The sequence below is a fragment of the Electrophorus electricus genome, chromosome 14 (genome assembly GCF_041902795.1).
Source record: "Electrophorus electricus isolate QZ-2024a chromosome 14, ASM4190279v1, whole genome shotgun sequence".
NCBI lineage: Eukaryota > Metazoa > Chordata > Actinopteri > Gymnotiformes > Gymnotidae > Electrophorus > Electrophorus electricus.
The window spans coordinates 9712868-9727168 of record NC_137510.1 but is presented as its reverse complement, the minus strand read 5'-3'; the positions used below and the strand labels follow the sequence as shown (position 1 = coordinate 9727168).

The window sequence follows — 14301 nt, the reverse complement described above, 5'->3', positions numbered from 1 at the left end:
ATAACTCATCTTGTGAATATGTGGCTTCATCTGTCCAACAGATCTGTCTGAAGTTGTGAATGCCACACGTTCTATCAACATGACATGACAGTCATATTAGTCAATAAATCACTGCTTAACTAACAATACAGTATGTTAACTTTTTGACCATATAAAATTTTATTAGCCAATATTATCAGCTATTGGAATCTTTTGGTCTTTAAAACTTTATTAGTAACAAAATTTTCCATATCAGCCAGGCCTTACCCATAACTCACAGGAAAAGCTGGGTGCCAAATCAAGACACACTAAACATCTTTTGGCACATCTTAAAACATTCATGAATCTAACCTCACTTAGGAAAAAAAATATTTTCTGGGTCTGTGCATGTGTGTTTATACTGGTGCCCACACAGGCAGTACAAAAGGCTGAGCAAGGAAGGCAATGCCCGTTACAGATAATGAGACAGTGTTTTGACAAAATGTAACCCATCACATGAAATTATTTCAAAAAGGAATCTAGCATGTGCCATGAGGCAATGTGCCCAGACACTGAGGTAGGGGGAGAAAGCCTTGTGGTCTGCAGCACAATCAGCTTTTGAACTTCTCACACACACACACACACACACACACACACACACACACACACACACACACACACACACACACACACACACACACACACACACAATTAGATCCCAGCATGCTGTGGGTCCTGATTGACCCGTATAGCAAAAAAAAGCACTTCAATTGCTCTCATCACATGATGCTTCTAGGCTCATGCAAAGCAGTGTGCCTGGGAGCAACAGCACAGCATGGTTCCTGGAGTTCTTTGATGGGTGCACTTGCTTAGTGAGACCGGCTGCTGAGAATGGCTCACATCGTCCAGGGACTTCAGATCAACCTAAATGCATATATTTTAAAGCCACAGTTCTACTGAAAAATGAGAAGGGCAGAAAAGCAAGAACACCAGGGCATTTTATTTCTAAATGTTCCTGTAACAAAATCTGAAACTTCATCACTTTTAGCACAAAAAAAAAAAAAAAGATTCTATAAAAAGTAGGTCATTTACATTTTAGGCACCTGTGTCATATAATACTATCTCTGTCACTGCTGTAAAGCTTTCTGATGTGAAAACATTCCCATAATTCACAGGACTTCCACAAGCCCTCCAAGTCAGGGACTGCCATGGTGCATTAGGTCTCAGTATCTCACACTTCCCATAATATTGCTCTGATCTTGGTGCTTACATGTGCAGTTGGGCTGTTGTTTTGTCAGTTAAATGGTCTGGAACAGGACGAAGGGAGCAGAGATGGACCAACATAGCGTGTTTCGCTCTATTTTTTTTCTTCAAAAGGCTCAGAGGAGTCTGAGAGGAAACCACCAGAGCAAATTTTCTGGCAATTGTATAACGGAATCTTTTCCACTTGTCCACCACAAGAGCACCACCAGTCGAGTGACAGAACACAGCACAAATAGCCTCAAGTTAACCCCAGGCCAACACTCATTGCCACATTCAGATTTTTATGCTCAGGATAACGAAAAGAGGAGGAATGTGAGCTTGAATGTGATCTTTAGACATTTAATGTCTAAAGAAAGAATACATGCTAAACGGCTGAGGTTTAATAGACATAAGCAAAACACTAAATGTAATTTTATGTGCATAGTGGTACTTAAGAAAGACAAGTCATGACGTTTATCTCCAGGTTTTGAGATATTTGCACTTGAGGTATCAGTTTTAGCAGTATAGTGACTATGCAAAAGGAAAATTATTCTCTGATGTCAAAAACATCAGTGGCCGTCTGGTTAATCCAGCTATACTGGACAAACACATGCATTTGTCATTTTTCATTGTTCACTGATTTCACACAAACCCTTTTGTCTTTCCATGTGCTTTGTGTTGAGCACAGACCCAAAGCCAGACAAGGGCAAATAATACTGCATGTCCCTGGTGTGAGTCACTGAAAGTTCTAGAATGGCATGAACTCTCCAGGAGGCCACCACAGTGCTCTAGTAAAAGGTCCCCACAAGTCTCTTGGCTGCCCCACAGCATCCGAGGCCAAGGGACCCGAAGCAGCATGCTGACCCACAAGTCGACTCCTGGTTAACCAACATTCTTCTGCTCCGAAGAGACAATCCAAGCTATGCCTAAGAAGCACAAAACTCAGAGCAGCCATCATCCAAACCGCCACCACCTTTTCACCCAGACAGAGGCTATAGGGACAGAACAGTCGGTGAAGACATAAGCAAGCTGTCAGCACAACAGCTACCTTAATGAGTGATAGCTGAGAGTCTCTCTGATCACAATACACATACTCGCCACCTAAGAATGCATAGCAAAGATTTATGGGCAAAATGTAAAAACATCAGCGTGGTTTCAAATCCTGCCCGGTGGCACATTTGGGAGCCAATAAATCATCGAAAACTTCCCGGCAAGGCAAAATCCAATATAGGTCTAAAGAAAATTGTTTTAACAAGTTCTTTAACAAGTTCCTTCACAGCATCTTATTCTTGGGGCAAAATAGGTCCTTAAATAGAAAGGAACCAATGGATCATATTTTAAGAACAATGCCTTCTCAAATACAAAAGCAATGCTTGACCTGACCTCTAGTGTCTGTTATAATATTAACACTAAATGCAAACAGCTGTTGAAAGAGTTGTGATTGAATTACTTTGATGAATCACTTTAAAAAGCACATTATCACAACACCGGGCATAATGTTAGTCAAAAATAAATAATAATAACTTTCTATAAATATTCTTTCATGCATTGTACAGGACATAATTTCAAGGTAAAGTTTACCACTGTGTTCACTGTATTCTATTAGGTCCAACATACACATCACACAGTTTAAGCAATCGCACCTGCTTCGTGTTTCAACTTAAGATGTAAAGTAACTGAAGAGATCTTGAATAATGAATGCACTCTGCAACTGGCAAAAGTAGAAACCTAGCCTGAAACTATTACACACCAATAACAACGGTTTTCCTACTAAGGTAATGCTGGACTAATGACTGCTGCTGCACTACCAGGGCCGGTGTGCTTTGATTTCTTCCTGACCACCGATCCCCGGCTCTCCCCAGTTAGAACAGCGCTGCCTGCGAGTGCCACACACACAGCTCACTGCAACTCCGTCAGACCTGCTCCAGCTGAGGGCTGCCTCTTATTCTTAAGTTACAAGGCCAGGTGATGCAGCACAGCCAAGGCAGCGAGACAAGCAGACTGGCTCACGGAGCACCTTAAAGAGCACACTGGTGAAGAGCCAAATCACAGATTCATTGCCAAGTGCACAATCATCAGTAATGTCAGGATGTGCTCCATAAGCACAATAAAAGATGCAAGTCTGAGGCTTTTTTTGTTATATTGCTCAGGGTTCATAAGAAAGCTTGAACTGTCAGATGCTCATCACATCTGCTTTATTGCAGAAGGGTAATGCTCATTACAGTTGTGTGTGTCTGAAGATGCATAGCAAGATGCATGGGGAAATTATTCTGCACACTAAAATACTTCACACAGACTAAATGCCAGGCCTTTATATCAAGGTGAAAGCAGGCAGCGGAAGGCAATTTCTCTTTTAGAATTATAACTAAGTACTCATCCAATAAACATGTTTTATCAATTCAGTTCAAACAAACATCAGCATTTTAAGATGTATAGAGATTATTTAGCCTTTGAGTATGAGTAGTGCCTACAGCGGGGTTTTATCTGAACCCATCACAGCCTTAGATGCATGTGGAAAATAGGTTTATGAGTAAAGCTGGGAAAGAAGACAGATTAATGATGCTAATGTTATAGGAGACTCAAGGCATATTTATGTATTCTTTAGTCTAAGACTTCCTCAGTGCTCAAAATTCCATTTACTGGTAAGTGCAATAGTGACCATCTCTAAACAACAATTACGAAGTATACCACTGAAGTCACATCTGCAATTAAAAAATGGCCACAAAGAACATTTGGGGTTCTTCAGGCTCCTTCCTGGAACATTTCAGGCATTAATAATCTTTCAGGCATTCTGTAAAGAACCACCAATGAGCTCTCAAAAGTCAGACAAAAGCAAGGAGCCACACATAAAATGGAAAAAAAAATGCTTCATGTATGCATTGGGCTCATCAAGAGGATTTTAAGAACCCTATTTTAAGTGTGCAGAGTTTAGAAGACTACTAATGTATCTGGTGCATTCGGTGTTCTAGCATTTGCACAGAAATACACCACCACAGTGATAATCAATCCGAGGAGTTAACTTGCAAATGAGCCAATACTCAGTACTTCACACAAATATGGGAATTATTAGGATCCATCTTTTTTTAACTTCCTCGAAACCAACGAGGAAATTAAAGCAAGTCAAACTCTGGTTTGCTGTATTTGCATTTCTCCACATGCTCTCGCACTACTCCTCTTCACCACACCTCCTCCAGCGTCACCTTCCTCTTGTCTGAGTGGTGTTCAAGAGAGAAAGCAATGCAACAGAGCAAAACCAGTTACTTCGATTTCACATTAGGACCAGGTTTTCTAGCAGACGCCAAGAAGCAGCTAGCGTGTTGATAAACCTTATGACTTTTTTTTTTTCCCCATCAAAAAGAAATAACCATGAACAACAGGAAGAGTCAAACAGAAACACATTATATGTCCCACTACTAACATCTGGTTGAAGAGCCATGATGGGAAAGAGGTGTTCCCTAATGGGCTGCCATTCCACACAGATAACTGAGAACAATAAGATTATGTGCTGGTGTGGAATGAGACTCTGCTTGTTTGCTGCTCATTGGCTGCTAAAGCCAGATAAAGGACAGCATGAGGGATCTCTTTTCATGTCATTAAAGTTATGAAAAGTGGTGAGATGGCCAAACAAATGTGGGCTTTTATAAAAGGCTCAGGCTAACTGGCTCACAAAATTTGTTTTATTTTCAGCCAAATTAGTACTTTTGGGTTTGCTGTATCTTAGATAATAAAGGCTAGGATGTGCTGAAAGCATTACCTTAAAAATTAGCCAAGGTTAGAGGGAAACCTTGTACCTGATAAGGGACTATACTTTCATGTGCAGTTCCCCATCTTCTTGCTTCTTTTCCTGCGTTGAGGTAGTTTGCAGCAATGTGACTGAGGCATGCCACCTGAGGGACAAAGAGAGAGAGAAAGTGAGAGAGGAAGAGCGAGAAAGTGAGAGAGGGGGTTCTTCTCTGCATGAATACTCTGGTGTTTTACAAATTCAGTGATTCCTCACACAGATGACACAGCAATTCAGTGTGGTTGCTTACATTCTGAATCCTGAGCCATATTTGTCGCAAACTAACCAAGAACCACTTTAGCACTCAGAAAATTACTATCTTCTGTTCACTGTGCAGTTCTGCCAAATGAAGACAATTCATTTACCAAGTTAAAAATGTCTGGTGGCTTTTTATACTGCACAATTTGAACAATTTCCTAGGGGAGAGAAAGAGAAAGGCTAGGTGGCTGAATAAGATTTCGCAATGCGGACTGAAAGTCTTTAAAGCTGCGATCATAATCTCTGACGGGAAGGACAGAGATTAAAGCAGATCTGCCATGATTTGACACCATGCAAGGGACAGCAGTTCCTCCAGAAATCCAGCCCATTTACAGCTCTTCCTCAACGTGACTTCAACAGCTAGCCTGTCTGGCTGTGAGCCTCATGCATAACCCTGTTATCCAATCACACTTGCTCTGCTCTATGAGCCACCTAATGTTAAACCTTTTTGTTCATCATCCTGCCCATTTTTGTGTCTAAACAGTACTAGTCACTTCCTTATGTTTATGCAATTTTCTGTGCAATTTGCCAAACAAAGAAATGATTGTCTGGACTACAATTTTTCTAAATACTGTGGAATTTACAAAGGTAATATACAAGTGTCTCATGTCATCTCCGTGAAGTGTGAAGCAAAATCTAGACCACAGATGCTTCAAGGTTATCTCCCTAGACAGGGACATTTATTTTGACTTTAAACTATCCGTGTGATGTAATATAAAGAAAAAATACATTAAAGAAAAGCAAAAAAAATAAATAAAAATCTGTAACAATGAGTTGTGTAAGTATTACCCTGGGTTTATAGAATATGTTCAGAATCGTATTAACTCCCTTACCATCAAGCAGCGAGGTGATGTCTGTGTTCATTATAGGAGCATATTAAATGTACTACCTTTGATCTGCAACTGTTTTCAATTTTCTACAATGTTTCTCCCAATGGGTACAGTTCTGTGGAAGTGCAGACTGTCCCTTATCCAGCAAAGCCAGAAACAGTTCACACCCTTTCCACTTGGCCTGCAGCAAGACAACTTCCTAGACCTGCATATCATAACAGAGCCTGCAATGGGACTCTCAAAAAGCCAAGGACCCATCCATTCTCATTATACTCACAACTTTTGGCAGCTGTAATCACCCTGCCTTTTTTATTTAGTAGTTAGTTACATTTTATGAGGCATCTATTTGAAACAACATAGAACCATTTGATAACTCTGTTTGACAAATTTTCTACACACGTTTTTCAGACCATGCTATTCCCAATTAAAATGCAGTTGCATGAATCAAAGCGATACATCATAAATCTCAAACTTCGGCTCTGAGCTTAAGGCTAGTACCTGGCAAAACATCTAAGTGTTAATGTAACTTTCCAAGCTGCTTTCCTTACTAGGAGGGGAATAAAAATCCACCAGAAATTGAAACAAACAAACTCAAATCCAAGAAAAAGAAAGTTTTTATTACGTGTTCTTATTGTCTGTTTTCCCTTAGTATCAGTAGCAGCTAAGTCATCACCATAAAATCAATGCCTAATGCCAAAACCCAAAGCAGTTCTCAGTCATTTTAACTAATACCTTACCATGCACTTTAAGGTTCCAATTATATAATTCTCATGAACACATTTTCTGAATAGCTGGCTTCAGGGTATCCAATCAATCCAATATGCAAGTCCATATTTTGCAAACACCACTGCCAAAAAGGCTTTGTATTTACCAAACACAACTGTGAAAGAACATTGGTGACAGAGGAAGGAAATGCTAGCAATAAATAGTTCCATTCCTGGCCTAATTTCACATCTGGCAAAAGGGAAGATGTGTGATCCTCCTCCAGCATGTCTTCATGATGATGACTGCGTTGGGCCACCATAAAATGGAAGCGAGTTAGATAACTTTGGCCACAAGAGGATCAGGGTGGAATGTGGAACAGGAGGCCAAGGTGGGGGCTGGATATGTGGGAGAACTCCTCTGCTTGCTTAGGCCTTCCACCACTGCAGCCATGACCCCACGGCCCTGCGGACCTCGGATTCAACGGATGCATCGGTCGCTTTCCCTTGACTCATCCTAGCACCAGTAGAATGGATAAACAAAGAGCTATGCTAGGTTTCCCTCAAGAAACAGAGCCTCAAATCCCCAAATGTCAAAACTGAACAATGATCCAGACAAAGCATGTGGAGGGGGGGGGTCCACAATTAAAAACGCATGAGGAGTAAGAATGGAGGGTGAGGGTGGGAGGCAGGCAAGAAAGAATTCATATGAACCACAACATAAGAGCTACAAACAATCACATTATCGGAACAGTTTCCTGCAACCACATCCTTTAGTCGAACTCATGGCATCCAAGGGACTTGTTAGTTATGTGTAAAGGTTCAATGAAATATATTTGTAATGTGTCAAGACCATGGAAAATAGCAAACTTGCAGTGTTAAGCACATTCATTTTTTTAAGGGGGGGCGGGACGGTAAACAAAAGTGATATATCCGACACAGGGTCCTCAACATTTTTCTAGGGCTTTGTAAGATGATGGATTTTCTTTCCTTCAAATGAGTTTCAGCCTTGACATATAGAGTTGGCACAGGGTTAAAGCAAACCTTAATGCCACTTTAGATCAAGAGCAAACATACCAGTTTGCTTCTGAATCTGAAGCTCATGGTCCTGACATTTTAAAAGGATACTTTTTTTTTTTAAAGAGTCAATTAAATATGAAGCTCAATATTTTGCATACCTAACACATATTATTAATGAACATTAAATGCCTGGGTTTGAATAAATGCTATATTAGCTTCACTACAATAGAAAAAGGATTTCTCTCAATTGAAGCAAAAAAAATAAATAAAAAATCATAGGGAATTCAGGGGCATAGAGAAAGCTTTCTAACATGGGTAACTGTAAATGGGTGTCTCTATCCTAGTTCAGATTAAAAGTTTTGACTTTATGTTTTTTGCTTTTCTGTACCAATATTATGTCAAGACAAATTGCAATCAGATGTTGGGTGGAGCAGAAGGATTGTCATTGTTCCCAAGATGAAAAAATATGATTCAGTATGGAAATTAACTGTGGTGTTTACTGGATGCAGAATGTATGTTTATATGGAAACAATAAATGTCACTGAGATGAAAAGGACAAGTGCATTCAAGTCTGTTTCACTTCAGGACACTATAGTTATGCAAAGTTCTCAAAAATATATCACTTCCAACCGATTAAAATCAAATCTTCAGCAAGAACAATACCAGGGTTTGGCACAGACTTTTGACCTTTATCTTACCATTTAGTTTCATAAGAACAGACACACTACTTTTTTTCAGAGAGAACACTGTGGTCAAACTTTGGTCAGCTTTGATTTTTTCCCCCCTTGAGCCTGTCAAACAAATATTTCCTTCTAATGTATTTGGGTTTTTTTCTAGTGTTAAACATGACATCACGAGTGACAGTTGTTTAACGACAACATGCTATGGTATGCCATCTTAAATTAAACCATGTGAAAATAAACCACATAAAGCAGCAGGGAATGTTACATAGTGCATGACAACTGTTAATACCTATGTATTATATCTTATAATCGAGGAAGGGTCTGGAATCCCTGAGAATCTGAAGGAAGTAAATACATCTAATTTTTAAAATCTTTTCTAAATTAAATAAACATACCTCATGCAAACTCATTGTGCAGGAGCTTTAAAAGTGTAACAGGAAAAGTCAGGAAAACATTCGCAAAAATCGATGATCCATTTTGAACAAACCCCACAAAGATGGAGACACCATCCAAAATGCAGAAGATTCCACTGGTTGACGCAAGCTGTACAACATGTCCCCCAAGAAGCAGTTCTACACAGTCCGAGCCAAAGTGGAAGTCCTCATGCGAGAAGTTATCTATACACACTCCGTTTGCAGTGCGTAAAATGCACAAGCAGAACATAAAGCATTCACCAAGAGCAACAGTGTTGTGTTCCTGACTCGTACATTGCCACAGCGCCTAATGAACCCTAAATTTAAAGTAAACTCATGTCCAGGATCACAGCAACACAGTGTCAGGAGATGAACACTCTTGCCTGCGGACATGTAAACGGTGCAGTGTTTCACACTCCATTGATTTCTGTGGTCTTACAGGGCTGGCACCCAAGCTTTCTGCCTGTGGTGTTTGGACCCACAGGTATTATGTTGAAATCCATGTTGCATGTGAACCATCATTTTGTTTGTCCCGTAGTTCAGTGTTAGCTAAAAATTCAATACTTTACTCAAGAAAAGCACAGACTATTTGGCATGTTCTGTATTCACACTCTCTTTCTTCTTCTTCTACTTAATTTCATAACATATTCAGTTCATGTTCGATGCAAAAACAGCCATAAAAGCTGAGAGACCTGGACAAGGACTCTCTCTTGTTCCATTGTAATTGAATAGCTTATTGTGGTCTATATTTTTTGGTCCCCCAGATCACATAATCACTGAAACTATTCAAATGGTAAAATATACATCTCTCATTTATAATGCAAGCATTACATAAAACCACAGAGCAATAGGCTAAAATCAGTTTTGCAGTAGGCTAATGTAATGTAATGTAATGTAATTTGTAGGACTAGGCCTAGTCTAAACCTGGAAAACATGTTCAACATCTAAACAAAAGTAAGCTGTAATCAAAGTATTTGTCATGAAATTGCACCTGGTTTAAGGAGATTTAGTGAAGCAGGCTTGATGTGCCATTGCATCACTGGAACAAAAAAGCATGTTTAAAGATGAGGAGACTAACCTGGGAAGAGAGCAGGTTACAGTCAATGTGAACACCTCTCCCTGTCTTCTGCCTCTGCAGCAGGCCTGCCATCACAGCCCCCTGAGCGTACAGTCCAGTAGCTAAATCTGTCATGGCAACGCCAGGCCTCACAGGCTCCCCATCCTTAAATGCACAAATCATGTTTAATGGCACCAGGGGATGACATAGCCTAAATCAGACTGACAAGCACTTTTGCACAAGAAAGGTAATGACACAGCAGGGTAAAATGTATATCTTTCATTAGCGTTATTTTCAAATGATATAATCATTCCCACCTCAGGGCCTGTAATGTGCATCATCCCAGACGCTGCAGACGCTATAGAGTCGTATCCAGGCTTGTGTGACTGGGGCCCTGTCTGACCGTAACCTAACAAAATACACAGGCATGCACAAACACACACACACACACACACACACAGACACACACACACACACACACACACACACACACACACACACACCGCTTGTACACGTCCACCATGTATACCAAAAAAGAAATAAATAAATACTTGGCCACATTAATACTTTGTGTGAAACTACAGGTCTCCTGGACACCTGGTGTATTTGACTGGCACTTGTACACAGCCTTAGAAATAATGTTAGGAAAATGCACAGTTGACGTATAAAAATATATGGCAAAACAATATGACAAAATATATGGCAAACAATTTAACCCATCTGCATTCCTTTCACCATTGCAATCATCAGAGCAATTACGTTCTAGGAAGTTCCTGGAGGTTCTGGAAAACTGGGAAAACTGGGTCTTCAGTGGTCTGCATTTATTACAATGGCAGGACTAAGAACTTACTCAGGATCTGATCTGCTTTTATTAAATTATTATTATTATTATTATTATTATTATTATTATTCATCTACATTTGTCTGGATTATGTGGTTGTTTTGTGTTTTATTTCTCTCTTACTTTTTTGTCTTTCAGTACCATTTATGGAGAAAGGCATTTTACTAGGCTTTAGATGCCTCTGAGTATAGATTTATGTACAGCACACTCTGTAATACTGGAGGTTACTTGCATGCAGTGTTAACATTAGAGTTATTTCAAGCTACCTATATCAGGGTACACTTACTCAATGTCACCTAGAGCTCACCTCCAACATTGTTTAACGTGAAGACATATAAATTAACCCTTTATAGGCCATTTACACAACCTTGTTGAGTAAAATAGGCACACAATAACTAACTGATTGTTAGGATCTAAATGAATTTAGTTCAACTTTAGAACTAAATCAAATCAGCACCACCAGAATCCGGTCCCAGGGCAAATGAACACAAAGAATGCAAAACTCACCTCCCAAACTGTGCTAGTTAAGCTACACACACTAGAGGAAGAGTGTATTGCTGCTATTCAAGCTTCCACAAAACAAAGCAGAACCAGAACCAATGTTTATGCTGCCGCCATAACTGCCAGAGCAAAACAAAAACAAAACAAACCCAAGCACTACAAGCAGAGCGGTTTCCACGAATGAGCCTAAAAACAACAAAGGAATAAAGACAAACGCTGCACTAATGACATCACTTTAGGGTTCAGGACACAAGTAGGTGAGAAGAGTGAGTGGGCTGCTCTATAAAGCTGCATTATCTCAATTCAAACTTTTTAGTTTTCTTACCAATTAGCCCTACATTGTGCACTACTTCAGCATACTACTTTGAGACTGGAATAGGACCTCTAATAATTAAATGGGTCTCAAAAATCAGCCAATAGATAAGCATGTGTGCTTTCATTATCTGATCTAAGAGAACAAAACCTTATAATGTCAGCTCTTCTTTACGTAATACAGTTCATCCTTCTTTACTCTTACAAACTTTATGAAAAAATATCATTATGCTATGACTATCACGAAAAGATGAACATCACCGATGGTTACACCATTACTGACATCGTAAAAACATTGTTACTCTGCTCATTACCAGCTCACGCATGATGCATCTGATATTCATTATTGCATTGAGAAGCTAAGCTGCTAACACTTCTGTCAACTGTCTTGGAGCTCTTTTTGAACCATTGGTTCTTAAATCTAGGCCATATTACAACTAGAAGAACTATTAATAACATGAATAATGCAGTTTAACTGACTGGTTCCTAATTTACACTAGAAAATGAACATTGTAAATCAATACCTTTAGGTACACACTATAAATAGTATTTGACGCTTCTAAAAAACAAAATTCTGTCACAATCAATAAGAATCCTTTGGCTGTGCTAAGGTTCTATGAGTTGACACAATGCTTGCAGCATTCAACCAATGTGGTCCAGATTTTTCAGTGGCAACTCTGATGCAATGTGAAAGGAATATAATTTCAGACATAAGCATCTCTAAGTGCAGAGACCGGCCTAATGAGGACATGTGTTGACAAAAGCCTGCTCTCTCAGACACCACTTAATACTCTTTAATTTGCTGTAAAGAAATTAAGCCTAACTAATAAAACGAAAAGACAGGGGACACTTCTTGGCCCGAGTGCAGTAAAGCTCCTGCTCCACAGAAGACCTCAAACTTCCAGAGAGGAGGGAAGAACAAAGGGTGTGGCACACATCTTCTGTGCCAAACACAGCTCAGTTCTGAGGGAAGAAATGTGGGTGTGGCACACATCCTCTGCCAAACACAGCTCAGTTCTGAGGGAAGAAATGCGGGCGTGGCACACATCCTCTGCCAAACACAGCTCAGTTGTGAGGGAAGAAATGCGGGTGTGGCACACATCCTCTGCCAAACACAGCTCAGTTCTGAGGGAAGAAATGTGGGTGTGGCACACATCCTCTGCCAAACACAGCTCAGTTCTGAGGGAAGAAATGCGGGCGTGGCACACATCCTCTGCCAAACACAGCTCAGTTCTGAGGGAAGAAATGCGGGTGTGGCACACATCCTCTGCCAAACACAGCTCAGTTCTGAGGGAAGAACAGTGGGCGTGGCACACATCCTCTGCCAAACACAGCTCAGTTCTGAGGGAAGAACAGTGGGCGTGGCACACATCCTCTGCCAAACACAGCTCAGTTCTGAGGGAAGAAATGTGGGTGTGGCACACATCCTCTGCCAAACACAGCTCAGTTCTGAGGGAAGAAATGCGGGCGTGGCACACATCCTCTGCCAAACACAGCTCAGTTCTGAGGGAAGAACAGTGGGCGTGGCACACATCCTCTGCCAAACACAGCTCAGTTCTGAGGGAAGAAATGCGGGCGTGGCACACATCCTCTGCCAAACACAGCTCAGTTCTGAGGGAAGAAATGTGGGCGTGGCACACATCCTCTGCCAAACACAGCTCAGTTCTGAGGGAAGAAATGCGGGCGTGGCACACATCCTCTGCCAAACACAGCTCAGTTCTGAGGGAAGAAATGTGGGCGTGGCACACATCCTCTGCCAAACACAGCTCAGTTCTGAGGGAAGAAATGCGGGCGTGGCACACATCCTCTGCCAAACACAGCTCAGTTCTGAGGGAAGAAATGCGGGCGTGGCACACATCCTCTGCCAAACACAGCTCAGTTCTGAGGGAAGAACAGTGGGCGTGGCACACATACTCAGTTCTGAGGTTCAAGCCGTCAGGTCTCTGTTAGAGTGCTTGGTGTGCATTTGCTTGAACATTCTAACTGCAATTTTTCTGTTCATCCTGATGATCCAATTTAAGTTACAATTATAGCTTGTCCAGGTGGTCATTCATGGTTCTTGTAATTTCAAGCATCTGTCTAGCATAATTACCAAAGATCTTCCTATCTGGAAACAATCAGGTGACATGATTTTTGCTAGAAGATTTTTATAATGTCTCTTGCCAACACTGTTATTAATGTGTAATTAAAATCAAAGAGCTTGTTTGAAAAGTTTAGTTTTTCCTCATTGTCATTTCTATATGAAATTTATTAAATCATTCAGCCCTGGCTTCTGTAATGAAATGGTTTCTCCATTGTGAGAGCATAATGGGACATAAGAACCTTAAAACTCCACAAATAATCTTGCACATATGACTCACTTCTGAGTATTTATTATACTTATTTATAATATTTATTATATTTTCCCGATATTTAGACCATCACTAGGGGAGGCATAATATTCTTTCAAAATAATGGCATCCAGAGTACCCGTCTGGTACCCCAAGCCCCATAAACCATTAACGGACATTTTAATTTGGTTTAAAATGATTGGATATTATGAGTGAGAGCACAAAGGATAAATAAAGGCATACTTAATCCTATGACCCCCACCCTGTCAATACCCCCACAGCAGCAGAAACAAGCGGTACTCAAAGAAGCCTTCACAGAAAGAAAACAGTCCCTCTAATTCACAGCCTTGGGGCTACTCTCTGGCCAGCCTCCT

At 40.5% G+C, this 14301-nt stretch overlaps 1 protein-coding gene across 8 annotated transcripts in view; it reads right to left on the bottom strand.

The window, feature by feature from the left end:
- The window catches only part of sugct (succinyl-CoA:glutarate-CoA transferase), a 71811-nt gene that overhangs the window by 49286 nt on the left and 8224 nt on the right, over positions 1 to 14301 (bottom strand). For all 8 annotated transcript variants that reach the window (XM_035530667.2, XM_027013273.3, XM_027013274.3 and 5 more), the window contains exons 7-9: positions 10261 to 10352; positions 9965 to 10108; positions 4992 to 5087 (exon numbers count right to left, since the gene is read on the bottom strand). In XM_035530667.2, the coding sequence (XP_035386560.1) occupies positions 4992 to 5087; positions 9965 to 10108; positions 10261 to 10352 (332 nt within the window). The remainder of the gene's footprint in view (positions 1 to 4991; positions 5088 to 9964; positions 10109 to 10260; positions 10353 to 14301) is intronic.